A 25,493-nucleotide genomic window follows, 5' to 3' on the forward strand; every position below is an offset into this window, starting at 1 on the left:
CTCTATTCGCATGTTATTACAGAATATTGAGTATAGTCCTGTGTGCTATACAGTAGGTGCTCTTTATCTGTTTTATATATAGTAGTGTGGATATGTTAATCCCCAATTCTGTCTTCTCCCCACCTTTCCCCTTTAGTAACCATAAGTTTGTTTTCTATGTCTGGGATCAGACAGACATTTTAATGGGGGTGGAGGTCAAGGCAGGGACAGGACCTTATGCTGCTGAAAGCCAGGCTTGAGTCTGGTCAAGTCTCTTAGTGCAGGAAATGGTTTGGAGGGGTTGCTACCTTGCTCTATTTTGTGACCAAAGAAGATACTTCTGCACATCCCCCTGGGCAAACCCTGGCTACTGGCCCCTTCTTTTATATCCTGATCTTCTCTTTGACAGTACTGGGCACTTTTCCACTCAACAACTATGTGTTGAATACCCCATGCCAGACACTGTTCAGGAATTTGGCAACAAAAAGGCCTCTTGATACTCATATTTTACTTAGAGAAAGGGGTGTGGGGTGGGAGAAAATTGACAAGAGACACAGTAGGTAAATTAATTAGTATGTTGCTGCTGCTGCTAAGTCACTTCAGTCGTGTCCGACTCTGTGCGACCAGAGCTATGAAAAAGAAAAAAAAGGAAAAAACCAAGGAGGAAAAGGGGATGGGAGTTGCTATAAGGAGGCAGGTTGCTGTGTTGATTTTGGAGGTCAGAAAGGCTCCCTGGCGAAGGTGACAACGTGAGCAGACTGGAGGGAGGAGGGGGCTAGTCACGGGGCTGTCTGGGAAGAGCATCCCTAGCAAAAGGTCAGCTAGACCAGTGGGTCTGGAGAATAGCAAGGAGGTCCTGAATACAGAACAAAATTTAAGAGTGGTACCGAACCTGAGAGAGGTGACTGTGTGGAGACAAGAACTGAGGGTCTTGTAGACCATTGTAAGGGTTCAAGTCTGAGTGAACCAGAAGTTTCCAGAAGAGAAGCGGCTTCATCTAAACCCTCTTTCCCACACTCCTAGAAAAGGAGAGAAGGTCACTCTGGCTGTAAAGGTGATAGAGCGAAAGCAGGGAGATCCATAGGCGATCCGCGGAGTGCAGGCAAGATGATACTGGCTTTGAAGGGCGGCACAACGTGCCACAGCAAATAATACCATTTTATTCAAAGGAGTATTTTGAACTAACGACACTTGAAGAGCACTTAAAGGGCACTTAAACGCTCTCTTCAAAGGGGTTTCCGACCAGCCCGGATGGTCTCACCTCGGGCGTCCCAGTGTGGTGTTGCAGCGTTTCTGGGAAAAGTAAGGTCCCCGGCCACTTGGTGGCGCGCACCCTTCGATAGCTCAGCTGGTAGAGCGGAGGACTGTAGATCCGACACGTGTGGTCATCCTTAGGTCGCTGGTTCGATTCCGGCTCGAAGGAGGTGCTGGTTGCTTTTGCTCCCCAGAGAAAGGCACCCCGCCCCCGGCGCCTCTGCCCCGCCCGACACCCTGCGGCAGCGCAGCGACCTTCCTTCTTGGCCAGAGGCGGGAAAGCCTTTCGGGGACACCCGCACACCCCGCGTTGGCCGTGGCCTGGGGACTCGCCTGCGCCGTCTCCTGCCCATAGGCCGCACACAGGCCCACAGCGCGGTGGCCTCCGCCGCGGGCTTTTATTCACTTTCCCACCCCCACTCTCGCCCAGGCCCAGCAAACAGCAGCTGCGCTCCAAAAGCCCTGGAGCGCGGCCAACAAGCACCCAGGCCGTCACAGAGTCAGGGACAGCAGGGCACCCTTCCTGAAACCCCCTCAATGCCGGCTCAGCCCCCAGCTCTGCCCCCTAAAGGAAGGTCACAGTCTCTGTTACTCCCAGTCATAATGCTTCAACCTCCCAACCTCTGTCTCTCCGTCCCTGTCTTTCATATAGTCTCTGCAGGTGCAGACTCGGGGAGACAGAAAACCTTCCCAACCATCTTAATCTATTTGTGGAGCAGAGCTACCACCCGGAGATCTTCGGAACCACTGCTAATGGAACAGTAAATGCGATGGAAACAGAAGATTGAAAAGTAGTTGCTTATCAGGATTTGCTCTTATTTGCTGTCCTGAGACCACCATGAGACGTCTGACTTAGCCTATTGGAGGATGAAATATGGGAGTGAAGATGAAATATGTCTGCTGAGGCCCTTAGACCAACCTGCCTCAACTGTCCGACAAGCTGACTGCAGCTGTATAAGTGAGCCTACGTCAATGCCACAGAGCAGCCCAGCTGAGCCCAACTGCAATTGATAACCCAAAGGATGGTGGGCAAATAACATGGTTGCTATTTTTTAAATTAATTAATCACTTTATTTATTTGCCTGAGTCAGGTCTTAGTCACCATTGCCTAGGCTTAGTTTCTCTGCAATTTTTAACCACGGGACCAAGGAAGTCACCCACATGGTTACTACTTTAAATTGCTAAGTTTTAGAGTAATTTGTTACACAGCAGTAAATGACTGATACACCACCCTAACCAAATAATGAATGTTAACACCATCAGTAACTGAACAAACTGGCTTCACATGCTGCCAATGTGATGCCCACAGGAGGACACTGGATTAACTTGATAGGGCTATCATAATAAAGTACCACAATCTGGGTGGTTTGAAACAACAGAAATTAATTTTTTCACAGTTACGAAAGTTAGAAATCCAAACTCAAGGTGTCAGCAGGACCATGCTCCCTCTGAGATTCTGGGTAGACTCTGTCCTTGCTTTTTCCTAGCTTCTGGAGGTAACAGTCAATCCGTGACTTGCAGCTACAAGTCACTGCAAGACCACCACTACAAGACCACTGCAATCTGTCCTTTGTCATTACATGGCATTATATATCTCTGTCCTTACACAGCATTTTCCTCTTATAAGGGCAATATTCTTACTGGATTAGGGCCCACCTTACTGAACTTTTACTGAAAGAAAGCTGAGGGCCGAAGAATTGATGTTTTTGAACTGTGGTGTTGGAGAAGACTCTTGAGAGTCCCTTGGACTGCAAGGAGATCCAACCAGTCAATCCTAAAGGAAATCAGTCCTGAATATTCATTGGAAGGACTGATGCTGAAGCTGAAACTCCAATACTTTGGCCACCTGATTTGAAGAACTGACTCATTAGAAAAGACCTTGATGCTGGGCAAGATTGAAGGCAGGAGGAGAAGGGGACAGAGGCTGAGATGGTTGGATGACATCACCAATTCAATGGACATGAGTTTGAGCAAGCTCTGGGAGTTGGTGATGAACAAGGAAGCCTGGCCTGCTGCAGTCCATGGGGTCACAAAGAGTTGGACACAACTGAGTGACTGGACTGACTTAATTATATGTACAAAGATTCTATTTCCAAATAAGGTCGTGTTCATAGGTACCAGGGATTAGTATATTGAGGTGTGTTGTTTTTTTTTTCCTGGGGGAGGGGTGGCAGGACACAGACATAATTCAACCTGTAAACGGATACAGTATCATTTATGTTGTCTACCTGTCAAAAAATACGTACTTGAATGTAATTAGGAGGACATACAGGACAATTTAAAAATCAAAGGCTATTCTACACAATAATAACTGGCCTGTAATTTTCAAAAATGCCTGCATAATGAAATAAAAAAGACAGGGCTGGGAGTTATATCAGATTAAAATTTGTTAAAAAATCAGGATACATAATGTAACACGTGATTCTGAATTTCCCTTTGCTATAAAGGATTACTGTTCATACTGTTCATGGGGTTCTCAAGGCAAGAATACTGAAGTGGTTTGCCATTCCCTTCTCCAGTGGACCACATTCTGTCAGATCTCTCCACCATGACCCGCCCATCTTGGGTTGCCCCACGGGCATGGCTTAGTTTCATTGAGTTAGGCAAGGCTGTGGTCCTAGTGTGATTAGATTGACTAGTTTTCTGTGAGTATGGTTTCAGTGTGTTTGCCCTCTGATGCCCTCTTGCAGCACCTACCGTCTTATTTGGGTTTCTCTTACCTTGGGCATGGGGTATCTCTTCACGGCTGCTCCAGATGTTACTATGTGTTATCCAGACAAGAAAGTACAGGTAGAAGCCTGAGGAGCTTGGAACAGGTGGAACCAGGGCTTGGAATACAGCCAAGTTGCTTGCCCCACTTGGTAGCTGTTTCTTTCCCAAATGGGCATTATTTGTAAGCAGATAGGGTGTTGGGGGGGTCCCATACTCGAGAGGAACTGGTTCTCTCTCTTCCCAAGAGGTCTCAGGAGACGACTCCTTGTAAAGAGACTTCTGTCGTTTTAGAACATCACTTGGCGTGGACCTCGATCACTCACTTAAAAACATCCCACCAGCAGCGCAAGCAGCGGGGACAGCGCGGCGGGTGGAAGGGACATTTGCAGGAAGCCTGCTCTGGGCCAAGGTGGCTTCGTGAGGCCGAAACACAGGCAAGATGGGAATACCAGACCACCTGATCTGCCTCTTGAGAAATTTGTATGCAGGTCAGGAAGCAACAGTTAGAACTGGACATGGAGCAACAGACTGGTTCCAAATAGAAAAAGAAGTTCATCAAGGCTGTATATTGTCACCCTGTTTATTTAACTTATATGCAGAGTACATCATGAGAAACGCTGAACTGGAAGAAGCACAAGCTGGAATCAAAATTGCCAGGAGAAATATCAATAACCTCAGATATGCAGATGACACCACCCTTATGGCAGAAAGTGAAGAGGAACTCAAAAGCCTCTTGATGAAAGTGAAAGTGGAGAGTGAAAAAGTTGGCTTAAAGCACAACATTCAGAAAACGAAGATCATGGCATCCGGTCCCACCACTTCATGGGAAATAGATGGGGAAACAGTGGAAACAGTGTCAGACTTTATTTTTCTGGGCTCCAAAGTCACTACAGATGGTGACTGCAGCCATGAAATTAAAAGACGCCTACTCCTTGGAAGGAAAGTTATGACCAACCTAGATAGCATATTCAAAAGCAGAGACATTACTTTGCCAACCAAGGTCCGTCTAGTCAAGGCGATGGTTTTTCCTGTGGTCATGTATGGATGTGAGAGTTGGACTGTGAAGAAGGCTGAGTGCCGAAGAATTGATGCTTTTGAACTGTGGTGTTGGAGAAGACTCTTGAGAGTCCCTTGGACTGTAAGGAGATCCAACCAGTCCATTCTGAAGGAGATCAGCCCTGGGATTACTTTGGAAGGAATGATGCTTAAGCTGAAACTCCAGTACTTTGGCCACCTCATGTGAAGAGTTGACTCATTGGAAAAGACTCTGATGCTGGGAGGGATTGGGGGCAGGAGGAGAAGGGGATGACAGAAGATGAGATGGCTGGATGGCATCACTGACTCGATGGACGTGAGTCTGAGTGAACTCCGGGAGTTGGTGATGGACAGGGAGGCCTGGCGTGCTGCGATTCATGGGGTCGCAAAGAGTCGGACACGACTGAGCGACTGATCTGATCTGATCTGATAAAGGATTACTGGGAGAATTGAGCAAATGGAATAATGTCTATAGAATAAATAAGGTATCAATGTTAATTTCTTGACTTTTATCAAGAAACACTGGGGTTAGATAAGAAAATCCTCTATTTTTAGGAAATATTCACTAAGAAAGAAAACTTCCTGAGACAACCAATAATCAAAAAGGGTGCTTGGGACTTCCCGGGTTGTCCAGTGGTTAAAACTCCATACTTCCACTGCAGGGCGGCGCCGGCGTGCGATTCCATCCCTGTCGCGGGAACTAGCATTGCCCCCACCAGAAAAAGAAAAAAGGAAGAAGAAAACAAAGGGTGCTATACCACGTGTTCTAGGATCTTTGAGCAGTCAGGACCTCAGGAAGCCTTCCCTAATCTTAACATCACCAGTCATGCCTCTCGCCTCCCTTTGCTCCCTAGCACGGACCACCCATGATCGCGCAACAGTTCGTTCAGTCGTTTTGCTCACGTTTGGGGAGGAGCCACTTGATTCCGAGAAATAATCTTCATGTACGGAAGAGGAAAAGACAAATCTGGCGGTTGAAAGGGCAGCCTAGTCCTTCAGGATGAAAACGTGATATTTGCGTGTATTTGATTTTCAGGGACCATCCAACGCCTCACCCAGCCCATACACATCTACCCCTTACAGGGACGCTTTGCCCTGATAGTCTGATTTTCTTTCGCTGTTGCAAGATTAGATTACTACATAATCTGAAAGAAAGATCATGGACGAGGACTAAATTTCATGCTAAATTTATGACGAAACTCTGCTCTTAACTATTTAACGTCCAATTGACATTCTGTTGCGTGTCAATTTCAGTAAAAGAAAAGTGAAACCAGACCCAAGCCGGGACCCACCCAGTCCCCCCTCAACTGCGGGGCGCCGAACGCCGCGAGCTCGTCTTCCCTGGTCCCCTCTGCAGGTCCAGACTTGTCGCCACGCGCCACGCCCCCCCCTCCCCCATCGGAGATATCGGCGCGTCTCAGGTGGGGTCAGTGGGCTCCGCGGTCCCCAAGGCGAAGCAAAGGACGCCGGAGACACCCACGCAGGGGCGTGGCGTATGTAGATAAGCAGGCACGCAGAGGTTGCTGGTCCCGCTTCACCTGGGTCTGCGCGTCCTGCGTGTGGACACGCGGAGGCTCCTGGGGTTGGTCTAAGGCTGAGCGAGGCCACGGCGACAGGCGTGCAGGGGCGGAGGGCCCGGAGTGTGCAGAGTCGGCTGAGGAAGTGACCGTGCCTGGAGAATGGAGCGAGCGCGAGTGTGCTGGGCGGTGCGTGGTTGGAAACTCATACTTACCTGGTAGAGGAGATACCATAATCACGAAGGTGGTTTTCCCAGGGCGAGGCTTATTCATTGTACTCTTGATGTGCTGACCCCTGTGACTTCCCCAAATGTGGGAAGCTCGACTGCATAACTTGGGGTAGTGGGGGACTGTGCTCGTCCTTTCTTCTGGTAATTGTGAATACAGTTAAAAAGGGACTTGCTTGGTGTCTGGGTATGTGTATTTCAATGTTTTATACCCAAAGGGATTTGTAGAGGTGCTCTTTTTGTTTTCTGCTATAAACTTGCTGTTAGCTATTGTTGTTGTTCAGTGCCTCAGTCCTGCTGATTCTTTGCCACCCCATGAACTGCACCATGCCACCTATAGAAGTTTGCTCAAACTCATGTCCATTCAGTCAGTGATGCCATCCAACTGTCTCATCTTCTGTCGCCCCCTTCTTTTCTTGCTCTCAGTCTTTCCCAGCATCAGGGTCTTTTCCACTGGTAGCCAAAGTACTGGAGCTTCAACTTTAGCATCAGTCTTTCCATTGAACATTCAGGGTTGATTTCGTTGCTGTCCAAAGGACTCTCAAGTCTTCTCCAGCACCAATTGATGCTTCTTCCAAAGCATCAATTCTTTGGCTCTCAGCCTTCTTTATGGCCCACTTCTCACATCTCACTGGAAAAACCCTAGCTTTTTATGTGGACGTTTGTAAGCAATGTGATGTCTGTTTTTTTAATATGCTGTCTAGATTTGTCATAGCTTTTCTTCAAGGAGCAAGCATCTTTTAATTTCATGGCTGCAGTCACCAACCACAGAATTTTGGAGTCCAAGAAAATAGTCTGTCACTGTTTCATTCTCCTCTCCCATCTATTTGCCATGAAGGGATGGGACCAGATGTCATGATCTTTTGTTTTTTGAATATTGAGTTTTAAGCCAGTGTTTTCACTCTTTCCAACAAGAGGCTCTAAGTTCTTCACTTTCTACCATAAGGGTGGTGTCATCTGCATACCTGAGGTTATTGATATTTCTCCTCTACCCATAAGCAGTGAAAAATCAACTCCTTTTACACTATGTGCCCACTGGAAAAAACTCATCCAGTTGGAGCCTCACTGGCCTCAGGCAGGCTTGCCTCACCTTTTTCACTTATTTCCTCTGGTCACTGTCCTTGCTCACCACATAAACTCCTAATCTCTCACATCCTTGGTTCCCACTGCAACCAACAATGACTCCCCAAGCCATTTCCACAGACCAGGTTGCTCCTCTTCCTCTCAAAGCATAGAGTATCTCCTGAGGGAAACCATTTTTCTCCATTGCTGTCCTGTCTCTGCCACTAGGTGTCCTCCTCTTGCACCTCTGCCACGCTAAAGCTTTATGAATGCCACAACTCAATCGACAGCAGTGAATCCAGGGTGGGCTATTTTTAACAGGGACTAGCAGTGAGCTATGGAATGTTTCAATTGTTCTGGAGGTACAAAGTAAATTTTTGCCCTAAGACTTCAAAGGAGTAACACACATTCTTTCCCAAGACCCTTGGATAGTAATAACTCATTTATACATGTATTTATTAAGCACGCCTCACCTCCCCACACCCATAATCGTCACCTCCAGTTTACCCCATTCCGTCAAGCATTCTAAAATGTAAACCAAAGGTCAGGGGATGTACTTTCCACTGTACTTCCTTCCTAGAAAAAGGCCACCTTGGTAGAAACAGATTAGTTGATGGCTGTGTAGAAAATTGTGAACTTGCTATTTTTTAGCATTAACACAGCATCTTCACATTTCCAAAGCACTGTACCAACATTTATTAATCCTCACAACACCCCTGTGAGGTAGGTCAGTATATCCTTCATGGTGGAGAAACAGGCAAAGAGCTCAAGTGAACCCTATGGTCTGAGGCCACAAGGGCAGCTGGTGAAGGGACTGCCCTTGAATCCAAAGGCTGGGGCCCTCCACCCCACGTTCACCCACTGGTGGGCATCACAGGGGCATATTCTCACCAGTGAAGGGCACATGGAGGACAAAACACAATCTCTCAGCCAACACAAACATGGACAATTCAAACACACTGAGGAACAACAGTAACAGAGAGGAACACTGAGCAGCACACCAGCGAGGCAAGAGACAAGCAGCAGAGGAAGTCTGGAACCGTAGTAACTAGCCCTGAGACCCAGGCAGGCGGTCTTCAGAATGGTTTGCAAAAACAATTAGGAACACACTGGAGGGGTGACCAACCCAAATGCCTGTGGTTTCTACATGGGAGACAACTTAGAGTGGAAAAATCCAACCACTCGAGCTCATTTTAAACCAGGAAAAACATAATGGTCATTCACATTAGAAAGGTCAATCATATTTGTAAAGTAGCTACTGACATTACCTTAACTTTGTACCCTAACTTTTATTCCAAATATTCCAACTTTTCCCCACTGACAAGTACTATTCCCTATAGCAGGCCTCTTTCTCTCTACATACCAATCTATACTCTGGCATATGTCTCATGGTTAATTGGCTGAGCTAGAGGTGGAATCCTGGAAATTACAACAGACCAGAGTCTCTGTTCCAGTTTTACAAACAGCGGTCTCTAACCTGTCTCTGTCCAATTCCATCTTATACAAAGTGCTCAAAGCACCCAGAGAAGCAGTTCATTCTTCTGTAAAGCGGTGAACTTGGTTCCATATGCCATTTTAAAAGAAAGAAAGAAAAGCTAAGACCTGCACTGTAAAAGCATAGTATAGGAGTAGATTATAGCTACTCCAAATTTGAGAGTGATACAATGACCAGAGTTAAAAACTATCACTGTTATCACTGTTTATTTGACAATAGTTGGTTTAGTCTACAAGTTTAAGGCAAACATACTAATGCATTTGCTTTTCTTCAGAAATCATACTTATAAAGAGTACATAAAGCCTGTCCCAAAACTTCTAAGAAACGTTCATTAATTAAAATAAGTCTGATTAAGATGCTTTACCAGGATACAAGAGTGAACTATGGTGGTGTATAATGTTTTTTTTTAAACAAAATTTAAAAAAAAAAAGGTAATGGCAATCCTTATCTTTGTTTAAACCATGTATTTTTGAAAGGGTTAAACTTCAGAAATTATTTAAAGGTAAATAAGATTGGCAGCCAAAAGGAATACTATTCATAAAATAAACAGTTATTCATAAAATAAACAGTTATAGAGGCTACTTAAAAAAGACAGAACTTTGGACTTCTGAAGAGGAGGAGGGCACGATGATGGGCAATTGTCCAGGGCGCAGGTGCGCAGGTGCCACCACGCAGCCCGCAGACCCGTGGGTGGCACTGATCCATTATTTTTCAGAAAAAGGGAGAGGAGATGCACTCTGTCAGCTGTTTCTTTCGTTTCCAGTGAGCAGTAAATGCCTAACATCATTAATAAAAAATAAAATCTGAAGGAAGGCAGCCCTTTTTAACTGGAAGGCAAGAGTGTGGCTTATGTGTCTCCATTGAGCACTGCCAGGCAGTTCTGCAGCAATTGTAGATTACCCTGCAAAGGAAGGGAACAGCAACAGTGAGCTTCAAATAGTGTGAAAAAGTCTTACTGAAAACACATGGCATTAGAAATCACATTAAAATACCAGAATTGTGAAAACAGTCATTATGTAGAAATAAAGGTTTAAAGACATAAAATTACAGAATCTGTTCCATGCACAATAATATTTTCCACATACTAGATGCTTCAGTAAGTTTCTATCTAGACTAATATATTAATATTTGGCATGCACTAGTGAGGGTTATAAAATATGCCCTTTGTATACCGATTAAACTACTGAGCATGTTCTGATGGTAAGACAGGTTCTTATTCTTTAGCTATTAAAATATACATTAGCTTAGACTTATAGCAGTTTTATAAAAATAGTAAGATCACACACAAGTATTCTACAAAAGTCATACCTAAATGCCCACTTATAAAACATGTGAACTGGCATCCAAATTTAGGAACATACAAAAGTAAATTTAAGTATATTGACGTTACAGTAATATATTAACAGGAGTGAAGGAAATCCTTCTCCTTAGAAAGTCAACTAAAATGTATAAAGATGGAATTAGAAAATGACCATTTGGCAATCATCACAAATTAACTGACTCAGGCAAAAAACATGAATGGATGCTATTATGAGACTTAAAATGCTAATACTGTAGCCATTAGCTATGTACAGCTGCATAATTAAAATTTCTGTTAATTAAAATTAAATGAAAACTCAGTCCCTCAGGTGCATTATCCACATTTCAAGGGGTCAACAGCCACACGTGACTAACGCCAACCACACGGGTAGTGCTAATGAGAGTACTTCCTCCATGGCACGAAGTTCTACTGGTCAGTGCTGGTTGAGTGATGGGGTATTTAACAGTCTCAAGTACCTCCCCACAGTATACCTCTTAATTCCAAAGTATAAAACAGCAACTCGGCCACTGTGAAGCCTGCAGACATCACTTTAAGCAAATGATCAATGTTGTACATTGCCAGTAAGGCAGCTAATCAACAGCATGTATCTCCTCACATGCGATGCAATGAGACCATCTGAACATCACTTCTGTGTGGGACACCTTCCCAGAGTGCAAAACCCAAACGCAGGAATCAGACAAACCCAAACTGAGGGACATTCTACGGGCCTGTATCCAATGCTGCTGCTGCTGCTGCTGCTGCTAAGTCGCTTCAGTCGTGTCCGACTCTGTGCGACCCCAGAGACGGCAGCCCACCACCAGGCTCCGCCGTCCCTGGAATTCTCCAGGCAAGAACACTGGAGTGGGTTGTATCCAATGCTACAAAACACAAAGACTCAGCAACTTCCCCAGACACCAGAAGTCTAAGACGACAGGTGCACTGAATGCACACGATCTCTTCACTCCTTCTGCCATTAAGGACATTACTGGCACAACAAGGGAAATGTGAATACAGGTCTCTGGGTTAGATAACAGAATTATGTCAATATTAATTTCCTCACCTTTATAATTGACTATTTTAAGAGAAAGAGAATTACTTGGTTTTAGGAAATTCACACTGAAACATGTAAAAGGAAGAAGCATAGAATCTGCAACTTATTCATACGGTTTAAGACAAAAATAGGTATGTACAGGGATGTGTGTGTAAAGAGAAACAGGGAAGAAGGGAGAGAAAAAGACAAAATAGATGTGATAACACGCACATTTGGGGAATCTGGGTGAAGAGTATTCAGAAATTCTTTGTACTTTCCTTGCAACATTTCTGAAAGTCTAAAATTAAGTGAAAATAAACAATTTTAGATGTTTAAGTTACTGTCAATTTTTGGCCTGTATAAGAACAGAACTGTGACAAATGACTCTAAGCCTGCCTATCGTCATGAAATTACCTTCTTACAGCTGCACCCCCCAACGGGAACCGCCGAGTCACGAGATGTATGTGCTGCAGGCTGACACCTGCCAGATGCCCTGCAAAAGGTGTACCTTGCTCTGCACCTACAGTAGGGTACGTGGGGACTCACGTCACACCCCCACAGCTGGCTCATCACTTTTTTTGTTACTGCCCCATCATACATTTTTTATTTCCTTAATAAAGAATCTGAGCCTATTTTCAAGGAAACAAAAGTGACCTAACTATCGAGTTTTCTGTTATAACTAGACTTCAGTTATGTGGTAGAGTCATATATGTCAGTTATAATAAATAAAATCCAAAGTAGTTTCAAACATCTTGCTGTAAATTTAACCGTTATCTACTCTTTCTGGAATGGTTTACTTGGATCCTGGGACCAAAATGAGATTTTGTTCGGACTTAAAAAATCAGTAAGAAATCTGAGACAACAGAGTTCTCCAAGCTCAGCACTCCTGACACGGGGGCTGTGATCCCCTCTTGTGGGGGTTCTCTGTGCATCGGAGGATGCTGAGTAGCAACCCTGGCCTCTGGCCTCTCTATAACCTACCCATCCTGATTGGTGACAACCATAAATGTCTCCAGAAATTACTAAATGTCTTCTGGGGGGCAAAATCACTACTAGTTCAGAACAACTGGACTAGAACAGCTGTGAGAAACTGGCACCCAAAGAACATACCTCAGAAAGAATTTGAAAAAGTACAAAATCTGGAAACCAGAAGCTAACACCAACCTATAGCATGGGTCAGTGAACTCTTTTTGTGAAGCGCTAAACAGTAAACATTTTAGACTTTCAGAGACGTTTGGTCTCTGTTTCAACTACTCAGCGTTGCTGCAGTAGTATGAAAGCAATCATAGACAAAGTGTAAGTGAATAAGCTTGGCTGTATTTCAATAAAACTTTATAGGTTAAATTTCAATAAAACTTTATAGGTTAAATGAGTTTCATATAATTAGCATGTCAAGAAGTATTATTCTTTTGATCTTTTTATAATCATTTAAAGACATGAATGCTATTTCTGACTCACAGGCTGTACAAAAACAGGTTATAGTTTGTCAACTCATCCTTAATCTATAACAAAACCCGTGATAGTTTGTAACGTCTTTAAAAAGAACATAAGCAGTGAACATCAGAAAACCAACACAGGCTCGATCCTAATGTCCTTCACAGATAAAATGGAGAAATAATGGTGGATAATAGTATAAATAAGTGAATTCATAACTATTCAAATAAATATAACCAAATAATATTAATAAGTTAGTATCAATTAGCATAGAAAGAACAGAAGGGAACTAAAAGTTTTTTGGTGCCACTTTTATAAATTAGATTAACAAACACTGATTCCTTTAATCCTGATCAACCTTTTAAATCAAAACTTAGATGAAGACATAAAAAGGAAGTTCATACAAATTGCAAATATCAAACAACTGACAGGAAAAACTAGTGTAATAGTCAAATACCACATGATCAAACCCAAGTTTCCAAAAGATCTCAATGAGCTGGGCTAAGACTAGCAAGCTAAAATTTAACAGACACACATGTGGCCTGCAATTACATTTTTAAAATAAATGCTCAGTAAATGAAAAAGTTCTAGAGATCCGGTATACAACAATGTGAATATACTTAACACTACTCAAACTTCACATTTAAAAATGGTTAAGATGGGAAATTTTATGTTTTTTAACCACAAAAAATATGAATTTGAGAGTAACATATACACACTTTTTTTTTTTTGAAAGTTGCTAAGTTGTGTCCAACTCTTTGCAACCCCATGGACTATACAGTCCATGGAATTCTCCAGGCCAGAATACTGGAATGGGTAGCCTTTCCCTTTTCCAGGGGATCTTCCCAATCCAGGGATCAAACCCAGGTCTCTCGCATTGCGGGCGGATTCTTTACCAGCTGAGCCACAAGGGAACATACACATGCTGCTATATATAAAATAAACAACAAGGACCCACTGGATAGCACAGGGAACTATACTCAATATTCTATAATAACCTATAATGGAAAAGAATCTGAAAAAGAATATATACATATATGTATAAAACTGAATCACTTTTCTGTACACCTGAAATCAACGTAACATTCTAAATCAACTATATACTTCAATTAAAAAAACATGCTGCAACAAGAAATGTGTACAATAATCATTTCACACATGCAAAAGTGTTCCCATTTTCAGGTATAGTATTTTAAATGAGCAATGACAGTAAAGAAAATTTATTTTTTTAACTAGTCAAAAAATGACACTGTTTCTCCATATTAGGTACTGGAGTCTTGCAGAGCTAACCATTAGAGACACTGCAGATACTATTCTTCCTGAAATTAGATAATCTTTAAAATCCCTCTCAAGTCTAAGATTTCCTATTTTTAAAATTAGTATAAAGTATCATAACAGACTCATTCCTAAATTTTAAGTCACTTAAATTGTTATATCTTTAATATGACACTACCTTTGCATGCTTCAGTTCTAACTCTGCCAGTTCCACTAAATTTTTTCTGAATGCAGCAACTCTTCTTGTCTTAAAATCTATAAGTTCTGTGAACAAAACAAATTAGGATTAACTACTTGTGTAACAGTGTAAAACATACCTGATGACTAAAGGTTAATATAAGAGTACCTTGTTTTGCAGATTCAGATATTTTTTCAAATTTCTGACAACATAACTGTTGGGATGTTTCAGCCTGCAGAACATCTTTATTTTTCGCTCTTGCTTTATCCAGTGCTTTATTGGCATTTTCATAATCCACTAATGACCTAGATCTTCGATAGAGGAGATCCTATAAAACAGAATGCTGCATGATAACACATGCTGCTCGTGTCTAGTAGCTGCTGCCAACCTCCCCCCACCCACCCCTAACAACCATCATCGGAGCTAACACTTACACACGGAATGCCACAGGTCAGTTACTCTTCCACATTTTTTTGGTAACAGCTTTATTGAGGTATAACTCATATCACCATATAATTCACCCATTTAAAGAGCACAATTCAATGGTTAATATGCACACAGAGTTGTGTACCCATCACTACACTCAATCTTAGAACATCTCTGTCACCCAAAAGGAAATCTCATATCCATGGCAATCACTCTCCATTTCCTCCTACAGCCCCCACCTCCAGTCATTCATCTGCTGTCTCTACAGATTTGCCTATTTTGGACATTTCATTAAAAAAGGAATCCTGGGCTTCCCTGGTGGCTCAAGGCTAAAAAAATGTGCCTGCCAATGCAAGAGATACGGTTTCCCTCCCTGATCCACGAAGATCCCACCTGTCTAAGACAAGCAACCCCATGTGCCGCAACTATTGAGTCTGCTCTGGGGCCCGGGAGCCACAACTACTGAAGCACGTGCGCTGCAGAGCCCGTGCTCTGCAACGAGAGAGGCCACCACAATGAAGTCCGTGCACCACAAGCGGAGAGGAACCCCAACTTGCCAAACTAGGGAAAAGCCCACATAGCAACAAAGACCCAGCACAGCCAAATAAACAGATTTCTTAAAGGAATCATTTCATATGCAGCCTTTTGTGCCTGGCTTTTATTTATTTTTTTCCTTTTTGGCTGCTTGCCTTGTGGGATCTTAGTTTTCTGACCAGGGACTGAATGAACCTGGGCCCTCAGCAGTGAAAGAGTAGAGTCCTAACCATTGGACTGCCAGCGAACTCCCCTGTCTGGCTTTTTCACTTAGCATAAAATTTCAAGTTCATCTATTTGTAGCATGAATCAGTATTTCATACCTTTGATTGCTAAATATTTCACTGTATGGATATCAAAGTGAAAGTGAAGCTGCTCAGTCGTGTCCGACTCTTTGCGACCCCGTGGACTGTAGCCTATCAGGCTTCTCTGTCCATGGGATTCTCCAGGCAAAAGTACTGGAGTGGGTTACCATTTCCTTCTCCAGGGGATCTTCCCAACCCAGGGATCGAACCCAGGTCTCCTGCGTTGGAGGCAGACGCTTTTAACCTCTGACCCACCAGGGAAGCTCTATATTTCACTGTATGGATATACCACACTGATTGATCCATTCATCAGCTGAAAGATTTGGTTTGTTTCAACTTTTTGGCTATTTCATAAAAATGCTGTTACGAACATGTGTGTTTAAGCTTTTCTGTGGATATGTTTTCATGTTTCATTTCTCTTTCATAGCTCATTATTTAGAAGTAGAATTGCAGGGTCAACTTGTAACTCTATGTTGAACCTCTTGAGAAAATGCCAGACTACTTTCAAAGTGACTGCACCATTTACATTTTTCCACCAGAACTATGAGGGGTCTCATTTCTCCACATGCCTGTCAACACTGTTGTCTTTTTGATTAGAGCTATGTAGGGGGTGTGAAGTGATATAACTCCATGGTTTTGATGTGTATTTGGTGGCTCAGGAGCTCCCCTGATGGCTCAAATGATAAAGAATCTGCCTGGCATACAGGCAACCCGGGTTCAATCCCTGGACTGGGAAGATCCCCTGAAGAAGGAAATGGCTACTCCCTCCAGTATTCTTGCCTGGAGAATCCTCATGGACAGAGGAGCCTGACAGGCTACAGTCCATGGGGTCGCAAAGAGTCAGACATGACTGAGCGACTAACACTTTCCTTTCCCTGACAGTTAAAAATGTTGATAGAAAGGACTGCTATCCAAAATACACAAATAACTCTTTTTTTAGAACAGGTAGCTCAGCAAAGACACAGAGATGGCAAATAAGCTTGTGAAAAGATGCTTCACATCAAATGTTATCAGGGAAATGCAGATTAGAACAAGGTATCACTACACACCTTGTCAGAATGGCCAAAATCTACAATGCTGATAATACCGATTGCTGGTGAGGATGTTATGCAACAGGAATTCTCATTCATTCTGGTGGGAATGCAATGATATAGCCACTTTGGAAGACAGTTTGACAGAACTACTCTTATCATATGTTCTAGCAATTACCCTCCTTGCTGTTAATTACTCAAAGGAGTTGAAAACTTATGTTCACACAAAAACCTGCACACGGATGTTTATAGCAGCTGTACTCATAACTGCCAAAACTTAGAAGCAACCGTTCAGTAAGGTTAGTGGATAAACAAATTTGATGGATAGAGGCTATTAACTGCTGAAGAGATAAGAGCTATCAAGTCCTGAAAAGCACAGAGGCAACTTAAATGCACCTTACCAAGTGAAGAAACCAGTATGACAAGACTCAACAATATGTCATTTTGGAAAAGGGAAAACTATGGAGGCAATTAAGGTATCAAAAAGTGTTAGGAGGAAGGCGAATGAACAGATGGAACACAGGGTTTCTGACAGGAAAACTATTCTGTATGATACTTATGTCACTACACTCTTGTCCAAACCCACAGAAAGTACACCACCAAGAGTGAGCGCTAATGTAAACTGCAGTCTTTCCTGCCGGGCTTCTTTCACTCAGCAAAATTATTTTGAGAGTGACCCATCTTGTTGCATATATGCATAGCTCATTCCTTTTTACTTGTTGAGCAGCCTTCCCTTTTATGAATATATTACAAACAATTACATATTATAATAATAAGTCTTCAAAAGTGAACAATTTATTTTAACCCTGCCCAACCAATGTTAAGCAGTTCATAATACACAATCTGATTTAAAACAAATTCGATATGGACAGTATATCTGCAAGTACTTAAGTCCTCAAAGTTAAAAGGGTTATTTATAATTTGATGAGAAATAAAAGAAGGGTATTCAAAGCAACAGGGACCAGATGGGAATTTTCTGTACATCTCAATTCATAAATTAACACTGAATTGGAATATCTGAGTCACTAACATTTCAGTGCTTTTAGAAGTTTTTGTTAAACATTTTTTTGATTAGTAAAGAGTTTTAGTTTTACACATGGACAGATTTCCAAAAGGAAATTTGAGATGCCTTAAAATAAAACATATCCTTGTTTTATGACTCGCTCACCCTCAACAGAGGGCTTCCCTGGTGATTCAGTGGTAAAGAATCTGCCTGTGATGCAGGAGACACAGGAGACGTGGGTTCAATCCCTGGGTCGGGAAGGTCCCCTGGAGGAGGACATGGCAACCCACTCCAGTATTCTTGTTTGGGAAAATCCCATGGACAGAGGAGCCTGGCAGGCTACAGTCCATGCAGTCATAAAGAGCTGCACACAACTGAGCAGACACCCCCAACAGAGGACTTAGATAGGCCAAATTAGGAATCCTCTAACTGTACAACTGTTATTTGGGCGTTTTCCTTTTGTCTCTGCAGGTATTTCACCTGGCTAAATATATCAAATTCAAAAAAAAGATAAGTTCTAGACAAACTGTATCAGAAGTTAATAGAGGAGACTTTAACGTGGGGTTCTGTGACCTACAATCTATAAAAGGAGAAAAAAAAAATCACACTTGAAAATATGATTTAAAATCAAGAGATAAGTCATCTTAAACCATCTTAAGTCTAACAACTTCTAAAGAGATGATGGGTTTCTGTAAAGCAGTCCATTTTAAAAACAATGAATAAAATTACCTTAGCAGCTTGGGATTCTCTTAAGTAATATTTCAAAAGGTCAGAAAGTTTGAGGTCCTCATCAGCTGACACTCGTGCTTCTATTTTCTAAAATAGGAAAAAAAAATTAAGTATTTAGTCAGTATTTACATTCTACACTCAGTACTTTTTTCTTATTGTAAAAAAATTAAAGTTATAGCATACACAAAAATAAACTCAAAATGGATTAAAGATCTAAATATAAGACCAGAAACTATAAAACTCTTAGAGGAAAACATAGGCAGAACACTCTGACATAAATCACAGCAAGATCCTCTATGACCTACCTCCCAGAGTAATGAAATTAAAAACAAAAACAAACAAATGGGGCCTAATTAAATTTAAAAGCTTTTGCACAACAAAGAAAACTATAAGCAAGGTGAAAAGGCAGCCTTCAGAACCGGAGAAAATAACAGTAAACGAAACAACTGACAAGGAATTAATCTCCAAAATATACAAGCTCATGCAGATAAACATCAGAAAAATAAATGACCCAATCAAAAAATGAGCCAATAGAACTAAACAGACATTTCTTCAAAGAAGACATATAGATGGCTGACAAACACATGAAAAGATGCTCAACATCACTCATTATCAGAGAAATGCAATCACAACCACAATGAAGTACCATTTCATGCCAGTCAGAAAGGCTGCCATCAAAAAGTCTATGAACAATAAATGCTGGAGAGGGTGTGAAGAAAAGGGAACCCTCTTACACTGTTGGTAGGAATGCAAACTAGTACAGCCACTATGGAGAACAGTGTGGAGATTCCTTAAAAAACTGGAAATAGAACTGCCATATGACCCAGCAATCCCACTGCTGGGCATACACATCGAGGAAACCAGAATTGAAAGAGACACATGTACCCCAATGTTCACTGCAGCACTGTTTACAATAGCCAGGACATGGAAGCAACCTAGATGTCCATCGGCAGACGAATGGGTAAGGAAGTTGCGGTACATATACACAATGGATTACTCAGCTATAAAAAAGAATGCATTTGAGTCAGTTCTAATGAGGTGGATGAAACTGGAGCCTATTATACTGAGTGAAGTAAGTCAGAAAGAGAAACACCAATATATTAACGCATATATATGGATTTAGGAAGATGGTTAACAATGACCCTATATGCAAGACAGCAAAGGAGACAGATGTAAAGAACAGACTTTTGGACTATGTGGGAGAAGGTGAGGGTGGGCCGACTTGAGTTATTAGCATTGAAACATATATATATTACCATATGTAAAATAGATGACCAGTGCAAGTTCAAAGCGAGAAGCACGGCACTCAAAGCTGGTGTTCTGGGACAACCAAGGGATGGGGTGGGAAGGGAGATCGGAGCGGGGTTCAGGATGGGGGGACACGTGTACACCCATGGCTGATTCATGTCGATGTATGGCAAAAACCACCACAATATTGTATAGTAATTAGCCTCCAGTTAAAATAAATAAAAAAATGAAAATAAAAAAATTAAAGTTATAAGTAACTACAGTATCAGTTCCTAGTTAAGCTAAGTTTCCTTCCATTCTTTCTATGAGCCTGTTATTTTGTCTTTGTATGTAACTGACAAAAAAAAGTTAATAGAAAAATGATGAGATCAAATGAGATTAGTGAATTTATGGAAGGACTCTATATTTGACTCAAGTTCTTGGCTGTAACTAGTTTCAATATCATCTTTTAGGTTCACCTGTATTTTTCTATTCATTTTAATAGCAACTGATATGTACACAGACTATAAAGTACTAGAGGCTGGCAGGAGTACTGCACTAGGTAATTCAAACCAATCCCCCTGCTGCAGACAACCACAAAACAACATTAAAACATTAACAAAATGTGCCTGAAAATACCAAAGAGTGAAAGTTAAAAACAAACAAACAAACAAACATAAAACTAAAGTGGTGTGGTGAGTCTGAGGTGAGGTGAAGTGGGAAGCAGCCATGTCAGACTAAAAAGATGAGAACTCTTCATTCACTCTGGAGAGACAGAGGATAAAGAAGAATGTACTATGTCAACCAAATCTAAGGGAATCTGTATGCAGGACAAGCAGCAACAATTAGAACTGGACATGGAACAATGGATAGGTTCAAGTTGGAAAAGGAGTACATCCCAGGTTCGATGCACGATACTGGATGCTTGGGGCTAGTGCACTGGGATGACCCAGAGGGATGGTGTGGGGAGGGAGGAGGGAGGAGGGTTCAGGATGAGGAACACATGTATACCTGTGGTGGATTCATTTTGATATTTGGCAAAACTAATACAATTATGTAAAGTTTAAAAATAAAATAAAATTAAAAAAAAATTAAGATTTTGTTATTGGCCTATTTATCTTTATTATTTTTTGGTTACATTTCCAATACTGTTTGTAATGAAGGAGTATCCCATAAAAATTTATTAAAAGTATTTTACCCCTGAAAAAAAAAGAAAAGGAGTACGTCAAGGCTGTATCCTGTCACCCTGCTTATTTAACTTATATACACAGTACATCATGCAAAATCCTGGGCTAGATGAATCACAAGCTGAAATCAAGACTGCTGGGAGAAATATCAACAACCTCAGATATGCAGATGATACCACTTTAATGGCAGAAAGTGAAGAGGAACTAAAGAACCTCTTGATGGGAGAAGGAAATGGCAACCCACTCCAGTAATCTTGCCTGGGAAATCCCATGGACAGAGGAACCTGGTGGGCAGAGTCAGACACGACTGAGGGAGGGGCAGGCGCTCGCTAGAGGCCCCAGAGCTTTTGATGGCAGAGCCAGCACTGTGGCTGAGTGGACTCCCGGCTCCCAGGCCTCTCTCACCAGATAGGAGCGTGGAAAACTAGTCTAAAATACGCCTGAGGGCTTTCCTGGTGGCTCAGTGGTAAAGAATCGCCCCCCTGCCAAAGCAGGGGACGTGAGTTCCACCCCTAGTCTGGGAAGACCACACGTGGCAGAGCAGCTGAGCCCATGCATCACAGCCACTGGGCCAGGGCTCTCGAGCCCGGGAGCCACAGAACTGAGGTCTGTGGGCACCAGAGCCCATGTTCCGCAACAAGAGGAGCCACAGCTAGAGAAAAGCCCACGCAGCATGAAGACCGTGCACAACCATAAATAAAATCATTAAAAAACAAAACAAAACAACAAAAAAAAGAACCTCTTGATGAAGGTGAAAGAAGAGAATGCAAAAGCTGGCTTAAACCTCAACATTCAAAAAACAAAGATCATGGCATCTGACCCCATCACTTCATGGCAAACAGATGTGGAAAAAGTGGAAACAGTGTCATATTTAGTTTTCTTGGGCTCCAAAATCACTGCAGACAATGAATGTAGCCACAAAGTTAAAAGACTCTTGCTCCTTAGAAGAATAGCTATGACAAACCAAAACAGTGTATTAAAAAGCAGAGACATTGCTTTGCCAACAAAGGTCCATTTAGTCAAAGCTATGATTGTTCCAGTAGTCACGTATGGATGTGAGAGTTGGACTATAAAGAAGGCTGAGCGCTGAAGAATTGATGCTTTGGAACTATGGTGCTGGAGAAGACTCTTACGAGTCCCCTGAAGTGCAAGGAGATCCAACCAGTCAATCCTAAAGGAAATCAACCCTGAATATTTATTGGAAGGACTGGTGCAGAAGCTGAAGCTCCAATACTTTGGCCACCTGATGCAAAGAGCTGACTCACTGGAAAAGACCCTGATGTTGGGAAAGACTGATGGCAAGAGAAGAGGGTGACAGAGGATGAGATGGTTGGATGGCATCACTGACTCAATGGACATGAGTTTGAGCAAACTCTGGGAAATGGTGAAGGACAGGGAAGCCTGGCTTGCTGCAGGTTCATGGGGTTGCAGAGTTGGACAAGACTTAGTGACTGAACAAAAGGAAAGGAAATCTGGGTGACATGTGTACAGGAATTCTTTGTACTATTCTTGCAATCTAAGTCAGAAATTGTTGTCAAAATAAAAAATTTTAAAAAAATCCTATACATCCACCAGAACAGCTAAAGTAAAAAAAAGATACCAAATATTACAACCCTGTGCAGCAGCCCAATGCTCACATTCATTCTGGTGGGAATGTGAGTTGGCACAATCACTTAGGGAAACAGTTCACCTACAAAAGCTTTTCACATGGGTATCCTATGAACTATCACGTCTCCAAGTTACATACACCCCACAGAAATGTGTACTTATGTTCAGCTGAAGATAAATAAAAAATGGTCTTAACAGTACTCTGTGTAAAGTACCTCAAACCGGCAACTATCCAAATGCCCACCAGTAGAACAAATAATAAAGTTAGGTCTATTCTTGCAATGGAAAACAATACAGCAGTAAGAATGTAGAAACTATACCTACATGCAACACCACCAATGAATCTCATGTATATAACAATTAAAAGAAACCAGACAAAGAACAATATATACTGCATATGTATTTATATAAGATATGAAAATAAAACCAATTTTTGCTGTTAGAAGCTAGGACAGTGGTAGTCTTACAGGAGGTGGTGACTCAGAAGGCAGCTGAAAGGGGAGTCGGGTACCTGAATTGCTGTAATGCTCCATTTCTTCGTCTGGGTATTCATTACATGAGTGTGTGAAATAACATTTCACTGAGCTGTACGTTTCTGTTATGTGCTTTTTTCTACACGTATAGTATACTTTAATAAAAAGTTAGAAAAAACTTTGTTTCTTTGTGGAGAAACAAACTTAACTTCCTGACATGCTAGTTAATGTTGGGTGCTTTTAAACGGGGCTCCTCTCCTGCCATTAATAAGTAGGGTGTGTGTCCCCTCTCTTTGAATCTGGGCTCTAAGACTACTTGGCCAATACAGGAACGATGCCACGCCAGTTTCTAGGCCCCAGCTTCCTCTTCCCATTACTGGGGATGCTCACTTTTGGAACCTCTTTACCAAGCTATGAAGAAGCCTAAGCAGCTCCATGGGAAAGCCACATGTAGGTGTTAGAGCCAACAGCCCTAGCAGAAGTTCCAGCTGCTAGCCAGTATCAACCCTCGGACACAGGAATGATCGAGCCTTCAGATAGTTCCAGGCCCTGGCCTTCACAGCCTTCCTGTGGAGGCACACCATGGGGCAGAGACAATCATCTCTGCTGCGCCCTTTCTGAGTTCCTGAACCAGAGTTCACTGGCTTAATCAAATGGTTGCTGTTTAAAGCTACTGATTTTAGGATGATTTGTAACACAGCCATAGTAACCAGAACACCATGCACATGCAAAAAGAAATAAGAATTTGGGGGTTATCGAAATGTGCCACCCGGACCTCGGTCAAGAGAAATGCTTGCTGAAAGGATTATAGCTGGCTGGCTGATAGCCCCAACTACTGTATCTCTGGATCTGGAATCATGTTCATACCAAAGATATGTTCTATGCTCCCCACCCAGCCCATTTTTGCCTGACGCAGAACTCCTCTAACAGGCAGCTCTGGCTTAGGGACTCCCCTGTGACCTGGATGAAGCTTTCTCAGAACTATGCTATAGTCTGAAACCCTGCTTAGCCAGTCCTCTTTCCTCTTCCTCTCCTTTCACAGGTGCAGACTGGCACTGTCATCTGAAGGCTCCTCCTGTCTATTACTGCTCCTTCCTTTTTGCTTTTCACAATAAACCTCTGTGCATCTAATCCCATCCTTACATCTACTTTTGAAGAACTGGCACATAAGGCTATTTTGTGATAGATCCCTATCCTTTTGATGTAAATAGACTCAAGAAAACAACTATATCTTTCCAGAAAATGCTAACTGGTACAAACATCAAAGGCAGAATAATGGGCTATATGGACCCCAGTATAACATCTACGTATTTAAGAACTTGTTCCTTTGACAGAGAATATTATCTTTTTCTACTTGTCTTCAGTATAAATAGCTCAACTGACAAGATCATGATGAAACCAGACTTCTACTTGGACTAGCCACCACCGATCTTAATTAGCTAAGTACCATTAAACATTTAGTAAACACTTTCACTATTCTATCAATTTATAAAAATGTTAAATATTATTTAACTATCATAATGATTATAAATAAATATGACCTCTGAAAACCAAGACTGTATCAGTATTAAATTACTAAAATGAATGAAAATTTCATGCAGTTATATATTTGCTTTACATTGATACAACTCACTTTTAACTCAGTATTTCATGGGGGATCAAAAACAATAATCTTGGTAAAGTTATAGTGAATCCAAGATTTTCTTCTAGCTTACAAAATCCCCAAGAAAAAATGATTTTTTTCATAAAAATAAACAGTTTCCTACTGAACACATTTTCTGATCAAGAATTTGAACTTAGGGTGGGATGATTTGGGAGAATGGCATTGAAACATGTATAATATCATATATGAAACGGATCGCCTGTCCAGGTTCGATGCATGATACAGGATGCTTGGGGCTGGTGCAGTGGGATGACCCAGAGGGATGGTACAGGGAGGGAGGTGGGAGGGGGGTTCCAGATGGGGAACACATGTACAGCCGTGGCGGATTCATGTTGATGTATGGCAAAACCAATACAATATTGTAAAGTAATTAGCCTCCAATTAAAATAAATAAATTTATAAAAAAAAGAATTTGAACTTTTATACCATAACAAAAAGTGAATTTCCTGAAAAACTCATTATTTTCAAATCTAAATCTGCCTCTTCATGATTCTAAAGTATAACTCATCTTTTTCATAAAGTTAAACACAGCCCAACAAGTTAAACATTGTTTGCAGAGACTTATACTCCCAAAGGTTAATTATTAGTACTTACTCTCGTCTTATCGAACAGTTCTGAAACTTTAAGAAAAAACCTGGAAGGGAAAAATATTTCATCATAAGCTATCTTTGAAATAATTTTCTATTGCAAATGTTCAGAGAACACACCGCAAACCATATTAATAATAAACATTCTTATCTCATTATAATAATAATGATTTTTTTCACTGCAGATTTCATCTAGTTCGACAAAAATCTTTCTTTGTATAA

The 25,493-nt window shown here is 41.8% G+C and overlaps 1 protein-coding gene and 2 non-coding genes across 3 annotated transcripts in view; 2 read left to right on the forward strand and 1 right to left on the reverse strand.

Annotated features, from left to right (window-relative positions):
* The first annotated feature begins 1,312 nt into the window (after window positions 1–1,312).
* TRNAY-GUA (transfer RNA tyrosine (anticodon GUA)) lies at window positions 1,313–1,402 on the forward strand. Its single transcript is given in 2 exon segments — window positions 1,313–1,349; window positions 1,367–1,402. It is a non-coding gene; the product is annotated as a tRNA-Tyr (tRNA).
* Window positions 1,403–6,704: 5,302 nt separating this feature from the next.
* On the forward strand, window positions 6,705–6,868 carry LOC138984522 (U1 spliceosomal RNA). Its single transcript, XR_011461811.1, has one exon. It is a non-coding gene; the product is annotated as a U1 spliceosomal RNA (small nuclear RNA).
* A 2,600-nt stretch (window positions 6,869–9,468) lies between these two features.
* SNX6 (sorting nexin 6) overlaps window positions 9,469–25,493 on the reverse strand; it is a 47,956-nt gene continuing 31,931 nt past the window's right edge. The window contains exons 10-14 of the mRNA XM_070358710.1: window positions 25,279–25,318; window positions 18,527–18,613; window positions 14,667–14,826; window positions 14,499–14,584; window positions 9,469–10,182 (exon numbers count right to left, since the gene is read on the reverse strand). Of these exons, the coding sequence (XP_070214811.1) occupies window positions 10,129–10,182; window positions 14,499–14,584; window positions 14,667–14,826; window positions 18,527–18,613; window positions 25,279–25,318 (427 nt within the window). The 3' untranslated portion in view covers window positions 9,469–10,128. The remainder of the gene's footprint in view (window positions 10,183–14,498; window positions 14,585–14,666; window positions 14,827–18,526; window positions 18,614–25,278; window positions 25,319–25,493) is intronic.

Source organism: Bos mutus, chromosome 21 (assembly GCF_027580195.1).
Source record: "Bos mutus isolate GX-2022 chromosome 21, NWIPB_WYAK_1.1, whole genome shotgun sequence".
In the NCBI taxonomy this organism is placed as follows: domain Eukaryota; kingdom Metazoa; phylum Chordata; class Mammalia; order Artiodactyla; family Bovidae; genus Bos; species Bos mutus.